Source organism: Pelmatolapia mariae, linkage group LG1, assembly GCF_036321145.2.
Source record: "Pelmatolapia mariae isolate MD_Pm_ZW linkage group LG1, Pm_UMD_F_2, whole genome shotgun sequence".
Classification (NCBI taxonomy): Eukaryota; Metazoa; Chordata; class Actinopteri; order Cichliformes; family Cichlidae; genus Pelmatolapia; species Pelmatolapia mariae.
Genome location: NC_086227.1, coordinates 36,840,132 through 36,856,405, shown reverse-complemented (window position 1 = coordinate 36,856,405; position 16,274 = coordinate 36,840,132). Strand labels below are relative to the sequence as shown.

General features: G+C 40.2%; 1 protein-coding gene across 1 annotated transcript; it reads left to right on the top strand.

Moving 5' to 3' along the window:
* The first annotated feature begins 12,969 nt into the window (after positions 1–12,969).
* LOC134623835 (uncharacterized) lies at positions 12,970–14,745 on the top strand. The gene is made up of 3 exons (XM_063468852.1): positions 12,970–13,203; positions 13,348–13,630; positions 13,758–14,745. The coding sequence occupies exons 1-3, from the start codon at positions 13,112–13,114 to the stop codon at positions 14,427–14,429; spliced, it is 1,047 nt and encodes a 348-aa protein (XP_063324922.1). The 5' UTR covers positions 12,970–13,111; the 3' UTR covers positions 14,430–14,745.
* The last annotated feature ends 1,529 nt before the right edge of the window (positions 14,746–16,274 follow it).

Here is a 16,274-nt window from a genome sequence, read left to right as displayed (position 1 = left end):
AGCACTTTGCTCTCAGACTGCAGGTTTACTTGCTGTTCCCAGAGTATTTAAAAGTAGAATGGGAGGCAGAGCCTTCAGTTTTCAGTTCCCGCTTTTATGGAACCAGCTTCCAGTTTGGATTCAAGAGACAGACACTTTCTCTACTTTTAAGATTAGGCTTAAAACTTTCCTTTTTGCTAATGCATATAGTTAGGGCTGGATCAGGTGACCCTGAATCTTCCCATAGTTATGCTGTAATAGGTGTAGCTGCTGGGGGATTCCCATGATGCACAGAGTATTTCTTCTTCAGTCACCTTTCTCACCTTTCGGAGGACTCGGCCTTCGCGGTCTACGTGGGCCGGGTCCTTCGAAGACCGAGAAGACCGGACGTGCGAGGCTGTGAAATGGGACGGTCTAGCCTTCAGATTTGCGTCACCGCTGTCTCGGTGGAGTTTAATAAACTCGGCCGTCTGCTCCTTGCTATCTAAAATATAACAGGACATTGGCGTAAATTCTCGACCGTCTCACACTTCTGTTTACTCAGTTTTCTGTTTGACGTTTAATTAGCTGTGTGAAAATCCATGGGTGTGAGGAACCCACCCGATGGATTAATAAAGTTTTATTTAATCAAATCTAATCTAATAACTTTGATCTCAGCCAAACTGATGTACTCCAGAACAAATAAAACACCGAAAAAAGGCAAACAGTTACATTTTTAAGTTATCCGAGTGACTTACATATCATGTTTAACCTGAGTAGCGAAAGAACGGGGGTCTGAAAACGGTGAAGCCAGGAGTCTGCTGCTCTCGTCGGCTTGAGTGACCATTGAACCTCCCGACTTGCTATCGAGCGGGTGGGTAACAGATGTCTCCGAAAACGTCGCCGCACTTTTGCAAATATGTGATGTCTTGATAAACCAAGCAGATATTTGAAGTTTACACAGCTACTTTCTGGCCTGAAAATATGTTAAAAATTTATTTTGTGACCCAGAAAAAGTAATAAGACTAATTTTAAAACTTAGTAGCGGCTGCCATTGTTGGCAGCTGAAATTTGGCTGGGCCGCGCTATGAATTCTGGGATATGGTGGGCCACGAAGGACACACCCGACCCATCCTTCAAATTTCGGGGAAATGAAGGACGCATTTGTAGGCCGCATTTGAAGGAGTCGACGAATTGGGACAGCCTTCGTTGCCTGGCTGTGACGTAATCGGCCTTCAAATGCGGCCTCCGGAGGATGCAGCCGACGTTTTGGGACACAGCTAGTGTGTTAATAGACCTCTCTGTGTTGAATCATAAGTGTTATTAATCTCTGGCTCTCTTCCACAGCATGTCTTTTATCCTGTCTTCCTTCTCTCACCCCAACCGGTCACAGCAGATGGCCGCCCCTCTCTGAACCTGGTTCTGCTGGAGGTTTCTTCTTGTTAAAAGGGAGATTTTCCTTCCAACTGTTAATTGCTAATAGGGGTGATATGACAGTTGGGTTTTACTCTATTTGTATTATTGTAGGGCCTACCTACAATATAAAGTGCCTTGAGGCAACTCTCTTTGTACTTTGGCGCTGTATAAATAATATTGGATTGAACTGAACACTTTCCCACTTTGAGACAATCAATTTCAAATGAGTTTTGGCCCACAGGACATGATGTCGCTTCTCGAACATGTTTAAATGTGGCTTCTTTGTTGCATGATAGAGGTTTAGTTGGCATCTGCAGATGGCAGATTGGACTGTGTTAATCGGCAGTGGTTCCTGGAAATATTCCTTGGCCCATTTAGTAATGTCAGTGACACAATCATGCCGGTGAGTGATTAATAAACATTTTCAGCCTCGTCCTTTATGCACAGAGACATATTCAGTTTCTCTGAATCTTTTGATTATGTTATGTAGTGCAGATGATGAGATTTGCAAACCCTTTGCATTTTGATATGAGGAACATTTGAAGTATTGTACAATATTTTTACACACTCTTCCACAGATTAGAGAGCCCATTTTTACTTCTGAGAGATCTCTTTTATAGCTAATTATATTAGACCTGATATCAATTAACTTAATTTCTTGCTAAATGTTCTTTCAGCTGAAAACTTTTCAACTTTCTTGCTTTTTCAGCCATTAGCTGCATCATGACATTTTTGCTGAACTGTAGCAAGCATCACGTTTGATTTCATTTGAAAGTCTTTTGGTTTTCTTTTTTTTTTTTTTTGTTACCAAATTTAACAAACATTCCAACTCTTCTGGAATTCAGGTTTTATATATTACAACTTGTTTTAAACAGTCATTATTCTAACATGGTGAAATGGCATTTAAAAATGAACCTCTAATGCCTTCCTCTTACATCTCCATTTCCCAATAAATGTCTTCATAAAGAAATATGAAATTGTATAATAGGTGTTTTGAGATTAAACCTTCGTACATTCTGTGGACATGTGGGGTGCTTTAATTAAACTGTACAAGGGTTCAATGTGTGTTCTTACATTTTGTCTACAGGTCGTAATCAGACCGAGTGTTGTATGAATTATACAGATAATGTTTTGAAAACGGGAAACCTCAATGACACTTTGAGGTAAACATTTGAATTATTTATAATACATTGTGTGTGTGTGGGGGGGGGGGTATTTTTTTGGGAATTAAACACTTGACTGTTTTCTATATTAATAAAAGGATGTAAATTGTTAATATTGTTAGTATTTTTGCATTCTACTCCCCAAGAGCCATTTGGACTCTAGAGAAGGTTCTAGAGGGAACAGAGGTGAATGGGAGCATGCAATTGTATGTAAAGACTTTTGTCGCTCTTCTGCACAAACCCAGTGGTCCCTTCGGAGGCCTTGAAATTTATGCCAATGACACAAAGGTAAAAAATTCACACGATCTTATTGAACAGTAGTTTGTAGTCAGACTCCACATGTAGTCAGAAATATCTTCCAAGTAGTGATGTACTGAGCTGATATTTAGATCCAATGTTGAGGGTGAGTCAGATATTGATGACGACCAGCTTATTTAAGATCTGATCCATTGTATTCAATCTAATGTTGTTCTGTTCAAGGTAATTTTAGTGAACGTAATCTAAACTAAATCTTTTTCTATTCTTGGCATGTTGATGCTGATACAGGTAACACCAGATGTGCCTCTTCTCAACAGTAAAGTCATTGTCCAGCTGCCAAGAGAACTGGGTGCTGGACCGAAAAACACGATTGTGTTCTGCATGTTTAAATGGCCTGAAACAAATAAGGTCATAAACTACACTTCTTATATAAAAACATGTAGAAAAAGGATGTGGTGAGCTATAGAATAATACGATCTTTGTATTTACACATTAAATTTAAACTACTGCTTATGGAGCTCGTGGGTTTTGCTTGTTTTAGTCTAATAAAATAACATTTGGGTTTTTTTCTTTTTTTTGTCAGGTTATATATATTTTTTGTTTACCACTTGTTAGGAAATGTACTCTTGTTTATTTTCACATCATTATAAAGGTGTTTTAATCATGATAATCAAATTTACATGTCCTAATCAAAGGAGGGGTGTATACACATGGCATACAGTAAAAACAATCAGATTTTAAACCCCCAGCTTAACAAGCCTATCAAGCTTACTTACACCAGCCACACCTAACAGCCACGAAATTAAACCCACTCAGCTTCTGAATTTGCTGGATACTTGAATTATTTGTCCAGTGGGGAATTTGTACTGTTTAGCACAGTGACATTATTTTATTAACACATAAAATGTAAAATTAGTACACATATTTTTGAAGGAAGGTGGGTACATCATCTTCCTTCATCACATTTTTCTTGACAAAATGTAAATTACTTGAATATCAAACAGTGCAAGAAGATCACTGAGGTGTGTTTTTCCATTTAACACAGAAGAGTCAGAAAATAATATTAAAACTGTCTTTGCAAAACTGTTAAACCAGCTGACAAATCTGCATTTTATTGTAGAGCGTTTTTGAAAGCCCACATGAAGTATATGATCAAAGACTGGTTGGTCTGAGTGTGCAGGACAAGAAGATATCAGGACTGCAGGAGCGCATCAACATCACGATGGAGTTTGCCAAGAATATAAACGTAACTATGCTTTTTTGAACATTTATTTCAGTCTTACCTCCTGTAGTTTAATTGCATAATTAGTTGACACATATAACATGCTGTAAATGTTGTACAAACATGAAATATTTTTGTGTCATAGGAAACTCAGAAACCCTCGTGTCAGTTCTTTAAATATTCAACATACAGTAAGTAACAAGCATCACATCTGTCATGAACAGTAATGTACACTGCTCAAACAATAAATAGCGGAACACCTTTTAATCAGAGTACAGCAACAAGTCACATATTACCCATTCCATTTCAGTATAGATATCCATCACGATTTATTCCCCCCTGAAAATCTAATGTTTCCAAAGTGTTCCTTTAATCTTTTTTGAGCAGTATAGCGCAACAATATTTTCATAAGTTAGACTCATTGTGGTTTGTGTTTTCACTCATGGCCACCTAACTGAGCTGATGTTCAGAAATGTGATCTTTTGCGTAATGGATTTGTTTGGTTTGCTTACCAGCTTTTAGTGAGGATGGCTGCGTCACACACTGGACACGTGGTCAGAGTAACATCACCTGTTCCTGCAACCACCTCACATACTTTGGTATCCTCATAGTAAGACTGGACTCATTTATTATGTAAAGAGGCCATTGTTTGTCCATTGTTCTTCACTTCTATCAACAAACACTTATCTGAACTGCCTCAAACTTTGCAGCTTCACAAGGACATGCCAGACCATTACTCACTTTACCTTAATTCTGCCTTAAACCTTCAAACAGGCTTTTCAAGTGGTGTTAGGAAAGAGACCGCAAGCTAAAAATACACTGCAAAGTTTAGTCATACTGATGGGTTTAAAAGTCACACAGCTTCTCAGAAAGATAACTTTTTTAGAATATCTTATTTAGATCTTCAGTTTCCTTTATTAGAAATGGTGATGAAAGGTTGAGACCACAAACCACAAAATTGCACAGCTACATTTGGTAGCCGTGCACGCTACCACACACACACACACACACACACACACACACACACACACACACACACACACACGCACACAGAGCAACTGACTGCTTGCATGTGAAATCTTTAGAAGTAATAGTTATAGTAACTAATACATGGGTTACTTTGCATTCATTGAATTAGTACAACTAAAGAAGGAAAAAAGAAAAAGCATCTTTTATATGTTAGCAAATCTCTTTCAAATCTCTTTTCTAAACATATTTTCTAAATAGAGACATTCACTTAATTTCAACATTTTTCCTTTCTTTATAGTTCAAGAAGATCATATCTTTATAACTCTTTTTGAACTGTTTTATCTTTGGTCATTGCTTTAATTCCATATTGAAACTGTTCCACAGTTTCACTCCATGCACAGAAACACAAAAGCTTTTTCTTGCAGTGCATACCTTCCCTATATTGAAGTTACAAAAACCCCTTAAATTATAACTTCTTTCCAAAAAAACATACTCTGAATATTATTGCAAAAATAGTGAGTTTGTATGATCCCCATAAGCTGCATTGTGGATGATTCGAACTGCTTTTTTTGAAGAGTACAAAGTGAATGTAATGTTTTTTAAGTTTTTCATCCATTATTTCCCCAGTAATTAATTTTCACTGACTCTTTCAATATCAACACCAGTACTATTTCCAAATAACATAATTTTAGTTTTATTCAAATTTAATGATAAGTTGTTTTTATCCAGCCAGAACTTCACTTTACTTATTTCATTAGTCATATGATCCAATAAATTCTGCTTCCATAGTGTTTCTGGTTTTTTTTTTGTTTTGTTTTGTAAGTGTTTGATGCGCTCCGATGGCACATGCATGTGGGTTTGGTATACAGCCTTTTGATTCTCTATTTCCTATCTTTCTCCTTTCATGAAATCACATTTGATTCATCAGTAATCTGCAGTTTAATGTATTTTTAATTTTTCTGGAGGGGGTAGTGAATATCTATGTAGTTCATGTGGTAATGAAAATATGTTGTTATAATTTTGTTGCACAATCAGAATCATTTATCATTTAGAATCATTTATTTGGCCAAGTTTGTGCGCACAAACAAAGACGGTTCACTTTGCTCTCTGCATGCAAAGGAAAAAAAAACATTTTTGCCATGTTACGGCTCTTCTATATAATAAATACACCATTTAACCTACACATTCACTGAGTGTAAAAATTATGCATACAAATAAAATAACAAATGTAATTTGTTATAATTGTAGATTAGTTGTGCATTTTCTTCTTTTCCTTCTTTTCAGTTTGGTGTCATTCTTGATGGTGCCACTAGATGACACCAAAGTAAAAAAAATTCTTGTATAGAATTCTACCTTCTACCTTCACCTGCTCTGCTCAACTTGTTTTCATTCAAATTACTATCCTGCCCTGGTCAGAGCATGGGGATGTTACATGCAGGCCAACTGCTAAGGGCACAGTTAAGAGCCATTTGTCATGCTTGTGGCATAGCTCATCATTGCAGTCTATTGCTTTGCCCCACCATCCTTGAAAACAGTGCCAAACTGTAACAGTGCTGTCTATTATTGTATGCCTGTCCTGTATTGCTGCTATGTTGTACTGGTTTTCATGTTAACTGTTTGTGTGTGGTGCTACCCTTTGCCTACCTTAATTCTGTGTATTTCATTGCATGTTATTGTCTGTTGTTATGTTATGCTTGTTATGATTGTATGTAGCATATTTATTTAATGCTTTATTTCATTTTTCAGATGTATTCAGCTGTTTTTTAACTCTCTTTTTAGCCCTGCCCCCATTTTCTTCAAGGGACTTGTACCATCAGAAATAAGATAGCATACTTAATAACTTAGCAGGTTAAATATAGTTACATTTGCAGTGTAAAAATATAATAAGTAAGACAAGTATTTGCTTCCAACATGTTGTACCTGTTGGTCTGTTGACCTATCATTGAGCAGAAGGTGAAAAGGCTTCTGACTAATTGTTATAATACAAATAGTGCAAGATTATATAAACATGTGTTTTCTCCACAGATACCTGATCCTTCCATCACAAAAAAAGACCAAGAGATTTTAACACACATTACTGTGATTGGCTGTGGTATTTCCCTTTTTACTTCGGTCATAGCCATTTTGCTCTTCATTACAAACAGGTAATAAATTCATTTTTTCATATTCTTCCCATCTTCATCAGTCCTTCCTCTTTCACATTTTTAGTACCTCCTGTAATCTGATTTGCCTCTGCTGTTGTCCCCTTTTCTCAAACATCCTCATACCTTTGACATATGACTAGCCTGTTTTTATCTTTCAGTTGCCTTAAAACATACTGAAATCTTCCTCCATTCACTGGCATTCACTGATCTTCTTACAGCAAATGCTATTGTTACTCTATAAATAACTCTTCATCTTTTCTTTCTTCTCTTGTTATGGTCTACCATTCCTCCAGTTGTGATTCAGTATGTTACTTATCACAGATCACTTCTCTGTGTGGCAGGAAACTCAGACAAGATGTCTCTATGAAGGTCCACATCAACCTTGTAATTGCCCTGATGCTCCTCAACCTGCACTTCCTGCCCAGTCAGGCAGTGGCAGCAGGGTCTTCCTCTGGACTTTGTTTATACATGGCTCTTTTACTTCATTATTCCCTGCTGGCCACTTTCAGCTGGATGGCCTTGGAAGGGTTCCACTTATATCTTCACTTAGTCAAAGTCTTCAACATCTATGTCAAGAAATATCTGCTCAAACTCGGCATGGTGGGATGGGGTGAGTGGAATCAATTAGAGAGGGAGCTGTCATTATCAATCTGTATGTATATATTAATTAATTAATTTTGATCAAGGTGTCCCTGCCATGATTGTGTCAGTGGTGGTGATCATAGACAGAACGTTTTATGGCCTTGCCCCTCCGCATGCATCTAACTCCTCCAGTACTGCAATGTAAGATTTGCCAGCATTTAAAATCAAGAATAATGATTCACATTTTTCACATTTACTTATTAACTGTTTTGCCTATCAGAGTTTCTGTAAACATGCATGTCAAAGGAGTTTGCAAAGAAAAGCGTCTGGACTTCTTTAAGTTGCTTGAAGACGTTTCACCTCTCATCCGAGAAGCTTCTTCAGTTCTAAGGTCAAATGGCCGAGAGTCCCAGATTTAAACCCAGTGGGAGTATCCCCCCAAAGAGGGACAAAGGACCCCCTGGTGATCCTCTAATCACATGAGCCAAGGTGTGAAAGCGGGTGTGGGACCTAATCAGCCAGGGTTTCGGGTGAGCTCATTGTGAAACCTGGCCCCACCCTGTCATGTGAATTCCTGAGGTCAGATGGCCCAGGATGTGAGTGGGCATTAAGGCGTCTGGGGAGGGAACTCAAAACCGGATTATAGATGGCAGACAGTTGGTGTCGTAAACCACCGCCTCTGTTCAAAGATGGTCGCTCACAGTGGACATAGATGGCCTCTTTCACTCCTCTTTCAAACCATCTGTCCTCTCTGTCCAAAATGTGAACATTGGCATCCTCGAAAGAGTGACCTTTATCCTTAAGATGCAGATGGACTGCTGAGTCTTGTCCTGTGGAGGTGGCTCTTCTATGTTGTGCCATGCGCTTGTGAAGTGGCTGTTTGGTCTCTCCAATGTAGAGGTCTGGGCATTCCTCGCTGCACTGTACAGCATACACCACGTTGTTAAGTCTGTGTTTTGGAGTTTTGTCTTTTGGGTGAACCAGTTTCTGTCTGAGTGTGTTGCTGGGTCTGAAGTACACTGGGATGTCGTGCTTGGAGAAAAACTCTCCTGAGTTTCTCTGATACACCGGCTACATAGGGGATGACAACGTTGTTGCGTCTGTCTTTCTTATCCTCCCTCGCTGGTGTCTGATCTTCTTTTCTGTGCCTCTTTGCTGACTTTATAAACGCCCAGTTAGGATAACCACATGTTTTGAGTGCTTCCTTTACGTGAGGGAGGATAAGAAAGACAGACGCAACAACGTTGTCATCCCCTATGTAGCCGGTGTATCAGAGAAACTCAGGAGAGTTTTCTCCAAGCACGACATCCCAGTGTACTTCAGACCCAGCAACACACTCAGACAGAAACTGGTTCACCCAAAAGACAAAACTCCAAAACACAGACTTAACAACGTGGTGTATGCTGTACAGTGCAGCGAGGAATGCCCAGACCTCTACATTGGAGAGACCAAACAGCCACTTCACAAGCGCATGGCACAACATAGAAGAGCCACCTCCACAGGACAAGACTCAGCAGTCCATCTGCATCTAAAGGACAAAGGTCACTCTTTCGAGGATGCCAACGTTCACATTTTGGACAGAGAGGACAGATGGTTTGAAAGAGGAGTGAAAGAGGCCATCTATGTCCACTGTGAGCGACCATCTTTGAACAGAGGCGGTGGTTTACGACACCAACTGTCTGCCATCTATAATCCGGTTTTGAGTTCCCTCCCCAGACGCCTTAATGCCCACTCACATCCTGGGCCATCTGACCTCAGGAATTCACATGACAGGGTGGGGCCAGGTTTCACAATGAGCTCACCCGAAACCCTGGCTGATTAGGTCCCACACCCGCTTTCACACCTTGGCTCATGTGATTAGAGGATCACCAGGGGGTCCTTTGTCCCTCTTTGGGGGGATACTCCCACTGGGTTTAAATCTGGGACTCTCGGCCATTTGACCTTAGAACTGAAGAAGCTTCTCGGATGAGAGGTGAAACGTCTTCAAGCATCTTAAAGAAGTCCAGACGCTTTTCTTTGCAAACTCCTTTGACTACGATGACCTGGATGACTGAGAACCTTCACAGACATGTAAACATGCCTGTTTACTTTTTTTTTAAGGGAGAAGCAGAAAGCTCCTTTTCACCAAGCATCTAATTTGCTAAAATTGAAACATTAATTCCTTTTTAGCTCTGGTGATGCTTTTACTGCACTACCTGCATTAATGTTTCTTTTACAGAACACATTGTTGATTTTTCAATTTTAGAGGTTAAAACATGATCTGCTCTTTCTTTTTAGATGTTATATAACCAATGACAGCGTAAAGTGGACTACAGTGGGATTGTTCAGCTTGGTGTTCCTCTTTAATGTAATCATGTTCGGGGTCACAGTCAGAAAAGTTTTTATTCTCCACCACACCAGAGAGGTAATTCTCTAGTCTTAAAAAGAATATATAAGTAGTAATCCATCAGTGTATTCATTGGAAACCCTAAACTAGCAATAAAGTGTTTGTTGTTTTTTTAAATGACAATTTAAGGTCTCAAGTCAAATTTAAGATTGTCTGTAACCTGCTATGTCATTCTATATTTGGCAAATCAGTTTGGGCAGAATAACCTTGACAAATTCAAGAAAGACATTTGTACCCTGGCTGGAGTCATGACTCTGCTCGGCATTACCTGGGGCCTGGTCCTTTTTTCATTCGGTCCCCTGACCACTCCTGTCCTCTACCTCTTCTGCATCTTGAACTCACTGCAAGGTCTGTAAACTCACACACACACACACACACACACACACACACACACACACACACACACACACACACACACACACACACACACACACACACAGTTGAGTATGTGGGTTCTGGCCGAGACTCAATATCTCATCTCAATATCTCTGTTCCTTGACACGGATGAAACTGATGACAAGGCTTGCTTTTCTAGTAAGGGAGCTGCTGCCTCACAGCATCACAGTGTCTTCCACCAAACGCTGTCACCCATGGTGCAGCAATCAGCACATCATTCTCTGTGTTTGCTCCACACTTTCACTCCATGCCTTAGGCAGAATCAGGAGACATTGCTGAACATAACATTCCTCTGCATGTTCAGGATCCAGTGCACATGTTGCTGACACCAGCTTAAACAGGCCTGACTGTGAAGTTCAGTCATGTTAAGCCCTGTGAGACTGGAGATTGGCTGTTTGCAGCCTATTCAGGATTGTCTGAGGACAGAGTTGTCAGCCATATTGTCCTGCAAACCTTGACTTCAAATCTGTGGAAGTCTGCCTGCGGGTCCCAAGTGCTGACAGGGTGAGGAAACAGTCTTTTTGTGGTGTCCTCTTCTTTGGATGCCCACTTTGTTTGGTGTTTTTTTATGGGTGGACACACATACTCAACTCTGCTGCTTAATACAAAAATCCATTTTCATTATAGATACCATTTAGGAGGAAATAGTAGTATAAGATTTTTTTTTATTACATTTTACATAACATTAAAAAGGAAATCTCACTAGAGTTAAATTTGACACAGATGCATGATTTCATGAACTCATCCGTTTCCCATCTAAACCTGTGCATCTCTCTCTCTCTCTCTCTCTCTCTCTCTCTCTCTCTCTCTCTCCTTTGTGACTGCAGGTTTCTTCATCTTCCTTTGGTTTGTGATGTCACTGAGAAAGGCTAAAACCTCGGCTACTAAGATGAGCAGTGAAACACGCAGCACTAACGGCTAGTTTAAACACTAGTAGCAACAACTTAATAAGAGTCTGTGTGTGTTGGTATAATTCATATTGTAATACAGTGACAACATGATTATGTCCTCTTTAAATCATGATGTTTATTTATACAACAGCACATACAACAGTTTATTTATACAAGGCAGGTGAGCGAGTGTGAATATTAATGTTATGTTTGAAACTTTATTGATGAAATGCCTGGCATAAATACACGGCCTAAAACCTTTGTGGTGAGGAATTAATCTCTCCTAAGAGCAACTTAGAGGATGTGTTCCCTTTGCATTGTAAGCTTTTCTATATAGCTTATAACTATATGGTTTATAGTTTATGTCTCCCATATTTCCAACAACCATATCCATAGTCACATTCTGTGTATGCTACAATTGTATATACTGTATTATCTTACTTATTTTATATTTGTTTCTATTTTATTTGTATTTTTTGTATTTTCCTTCAGCTATCTGTACCTGATAAAGCAAAAAATTTTGCCACAGTGGGATCAATAAAGTCTTATCTTATATATGTACATTATAAGTTTGTATCCGAACATATATTCTTGTATACCTGTGTTGCCAATATTACAGTTTTTCTCGATTGCTTAAACACTATAACCAGGCCTCTAAACTAAAATTTCAAAACCATAAACGCTATTGGTCAAAAAGCTCACCCATTTCCCTGAACTATAAACACTATTCCCTGCTTTGACACATGACTCAAATTTGGTGAACTGGTACTGCAAAACTCTACACACAAATCCCTACATTTTACAGTGCTTACACCATGTAGTCATGTAGAAAGCACTAGCATGCAATAATGTTAACGTAAGTCAGCATAGCTTGAGCCCAATTAGCACACAATTAACCAGGTGGAAACACTAGGAGTCAAAATTTAGCACACACCAATCAGAACCTGCGATGGATAGATAAAAGGGCCAAAGTCAGCTCATTCAGGTTTGAAACAATGGATCCAAAGAGATGCAAAGGAAGAGGACGTGGTGGAGAAAGAGGACGTGGTGAAGGAGGAGGACGTGGTGGAGAAAGAGGACGTGGTGAAGGAGGAGGACGTGGTGGAGAAAGAGGACGTGGTGAAGGAGGAGGACGTGGTGGAGAAAGAGGACATGGTGAAAGAGGAGGACGTGGTGGAGAAAGAGGACGTGGTGAAAGAGGAGGACGTGGTGGAGAAAGAGGACATGGTGAAAGAGGAGGACGTGGTGGAGAAAGAGGACGTGGTGAAAGAGGAGGACGTGGTGGAGAAAGAGGACGTGGTGAAGGAGGAGGACGTGGTGGAAGAGGAGGAGGAGGTGGAGAAAGAGGACGTGGTGAAGGAGGAGGACGTGGTGAAAGAGGAGGACGTGGTGGAGAAAGAGGACGTGGTGAAGGAGGAGGACGTGGTGGAAGAGGAGGAGGAGGTGGAGAAAGAGGACGTGGTGAAGGAGGAGGACGTGGTGAAAGAGGAGGACGTGGTGGTGAAAGAGGACGTGGTGAAGGAGGAGGACGTGGTGAAAGAGGAGGACGTGGTGGAGAAAGAGGACGTGGTGAAGGAGGAGGACGTGGTGGAAGAGGAGGAGGAGGTGGTGAAGGAGGTGGAGGTGGAGAACGACGGCGACAAGGAAGGGGAAGAGCAAGGGCACGAAGACAGTCAGTCTCGGATGAAATTCGAGCCACTTTAGTTGACCATGTCCTTGTCCATGGGATGACTATGAGGGAGGCTGGGCAACGAGTACAACCAAATTTGAGTCGCTTCACTGTTGCCTCCATCATCAGAACCTTCAGGGAGGAAAACAGGTAGGTGTACTTGCAGTAAGACTGCTTTGTACAGTAACGTTTAAGTTACTGAATTTATGTGTCTTGAGTTTCAGTATGTTTCCATTATTTTCCTGTAAAATGAATGTGTGACAGTTACAGTAATGAGTGCTTCTATTTTTGTAGGACACAGAGACGACCACCTGGTGGAGGCAGGTTAAGGCTTTTGTCGGAGGAGCAAGAGAGGGAACTTGTAAACATGGTAATTGCAAATAATGTAATCCGCCTGCAAGAGATTCAAAGGAGAGTGATTGAGGATGATCATCTTTTTCGAGGCATAAATGCCATCAGCCTCTCCACAATTGACCGCATCCTCCGAAAGAATCAATTCCGGATGAAACAGGCATACCGAGTCCCTTTCGAACGAAACTCTGACAGAGTGAAAAACCAACGTGTGGAATATGTTCAGGTATGAGTTTTGATACTGTATAAGGTATTGTGTACCATCACAGCATGGCAGTTTATGCTGCCATTTCAGCACTCTTGAACTTTGGTTCAGGGTACCGATTGACGCTACTGTGTTATGTGTTTTGCAGAGAATCTTTGAGATTGAAGGACGGCCTGTTCCCCATGAAATGATCTTTGTGGATGAGGCAGGTTTTAACCTGACCAAAAGAAGGAAAAGGGGGAGGAACATAATTGGCCATCGGGCTATTGTAAATGTCCCTGGTCAGCGTGGGGGGAATGTCACTATGTGCGCAGCCATCAGCCAACGAGGGGTACTCCACCGCCATGCCGTACTAGGACCCTATAACACTATGCTTCTCCTTGCTTTTCTTGATGGTTTAAGACAACATATGTTCCAGCTGGACTACAGGGAACCAGCACAGCCAGAGCAGCCTCACTACGTTGTTGTGTGGGATAACGTCAGCTTCCATCGCGCTGCTCTGGTTCGTGACTGGTTTACCAATAACCCAAGGTTTTCTAATATCTTTCTGCCTGCATACTCCCCCTTTCTAAACCCGATAGAGGAGTTATTTTCGGCATGGCGGTGGAAAGTGTATGACCGAGAACCTTATGTCCGTGTTCACCTCCTTCAGGCCATGGAAGAGGCCTGCCTAGACATATCAGTAGATGCATGCCAGGGGTGGATCAGGCATGCAAGAGGATTTTACCCCCGCTGCCTGGCTGGGGCCAATATAGCCTGTGATGTGGATGAGATTCTCTGGCCTGACCCAGACCAAAGACAAGATGCTGTGGTGGGATAATGTTTCTGGTGTGTGTTGTACTGTATAGTACATGAATGACAATGTGCCACTGTACATACATTGGTTGCGTCTTTTGTGTTTATCATGTGACAAGGGTTTTGAAGGGGAGAACCATAAGCAACCTAATTGTTTTGGAACTATTGTTTTGAATTAATTGTACCAGTGTGCAAAACTCTGTTGTAGTGTGTGTGTTTTTGAGGGCTTGTGTTTGATGTCTGAGGGCAAAGTTCGGTTTTTCAGCAGGAGTGAATAGTTTTGGGTGTAGAGCTTCATTTTGACCTGGAAATAGGATGTTTGGGGAATTGAGTGAGATGTTATGGATTTCTGTTTACTGTTGTGCGGATATGAGGCGTAGTTTCAAGAAATGTGTTTTAGCAATCGAGAAAAACTGTAAAAGCATAATGCTGTTACTGCGTGCTTGTTTTGCTGTTAGGAAAACAATTCTGTTTTACTGAGTTTATTACTAAAACAGTAGTAACGTTAAATCAATCAGACCTAAAAACAGTTCCAACTTGATTCCTTAAAATCAGCTGATTTTTATTTATTTGTATAATACCTTTGTAATGTAATGTAGCCAGACAGAATTTTCCTTTCATAAACTAATAAAATTTAGAGCCAAAATCTTGTTTTATTCCCTCACATCTTTTTTGTCTAAAAAACTTTGAGCATCAACATGGGATGTATCACAGTTTTAGTATAAAAACTGCACCATTTTAATACCTGTAATACCATTAGTTAATATAAACAAAAAAATATGTACGCTAGCTATTTGAAATTTAAGATTATTTATTGGAGAACCTTTCAAAAGGTACATTTTGGCTACAGTCCCAAGAGTCACATCACCAATATCCTGACCGAAATTAATTATGACATTTTTTTATTTTTTACGTACTTTTGATATCATGCCAATATTTTCATGTATGTATCTAAACAGTTTTCTAATATACTTTTATATGTGAGTCCGTATTGGCCGTCCAGCCTTCTGATACTGCCATTTCTTGATGAATTTTAAACAAATGGCAGAATTTCAAAAATTGTGGATGTGTGTTTGTCTTGGCCTGTTGTCTTGGCTCTGTGTAGAAGTTAACCTGCACAGGCTTTGGTTTGAACCACAGTATTTCTTGTCTGTTGGTACAGGGCATTTTACATACAATCAAGTCTTGATGCTTCAAGCAATCCCACTGGTCCAGTGGAGGTGCTGTGGAAACTCTCTCCTGGGAGTGAAGTTTCAATCTGCTGGCTCTTGCCTCCCATGCTTCCTGGTCTTGTGTATTCTTATTAAGATAGAATTGAGGATTAACCCACCTTCCATCACTCTGGGGTGCATATTTATGTCCTCTGTCCTGCTTTTACATTAAACTCAAGTTTAGTGATAGTCTTTTAGCAGGAGACCGAGCTGGACTGCGAAACAGAAGGCGAGCCTTTATTTGGCTGGTGGCAGGAGATAAACATGAAAATTAAGAAAACTATGAAAAACATGAAAAAGAGATAATTATGAAAACTATGACAACTATGAAATGCTGTGATAACTATGACAAAGACTGAGACAACTATGGTGTGTACAGATGACCTGACAATGACAGAGCGAAAACAGACAGACTAAATACACACAAGGGGTGATCATAGCAAGTGGAAACACATGAGGAAACAGCTGACACATAATGACCCCACAGGGGAAGTATAAACTAAGCACATAGAACCAAAAAACAAAACTTTCAAAATAAACAGGTAACATAGCGAGACTCAGACATGACACAAACTTGACAAAATGAACGTGAAATGACATGAAACATGACAGCTTAAGACATGAACCAACAAGAGAGACCTAACTACATGGGGTGAAGA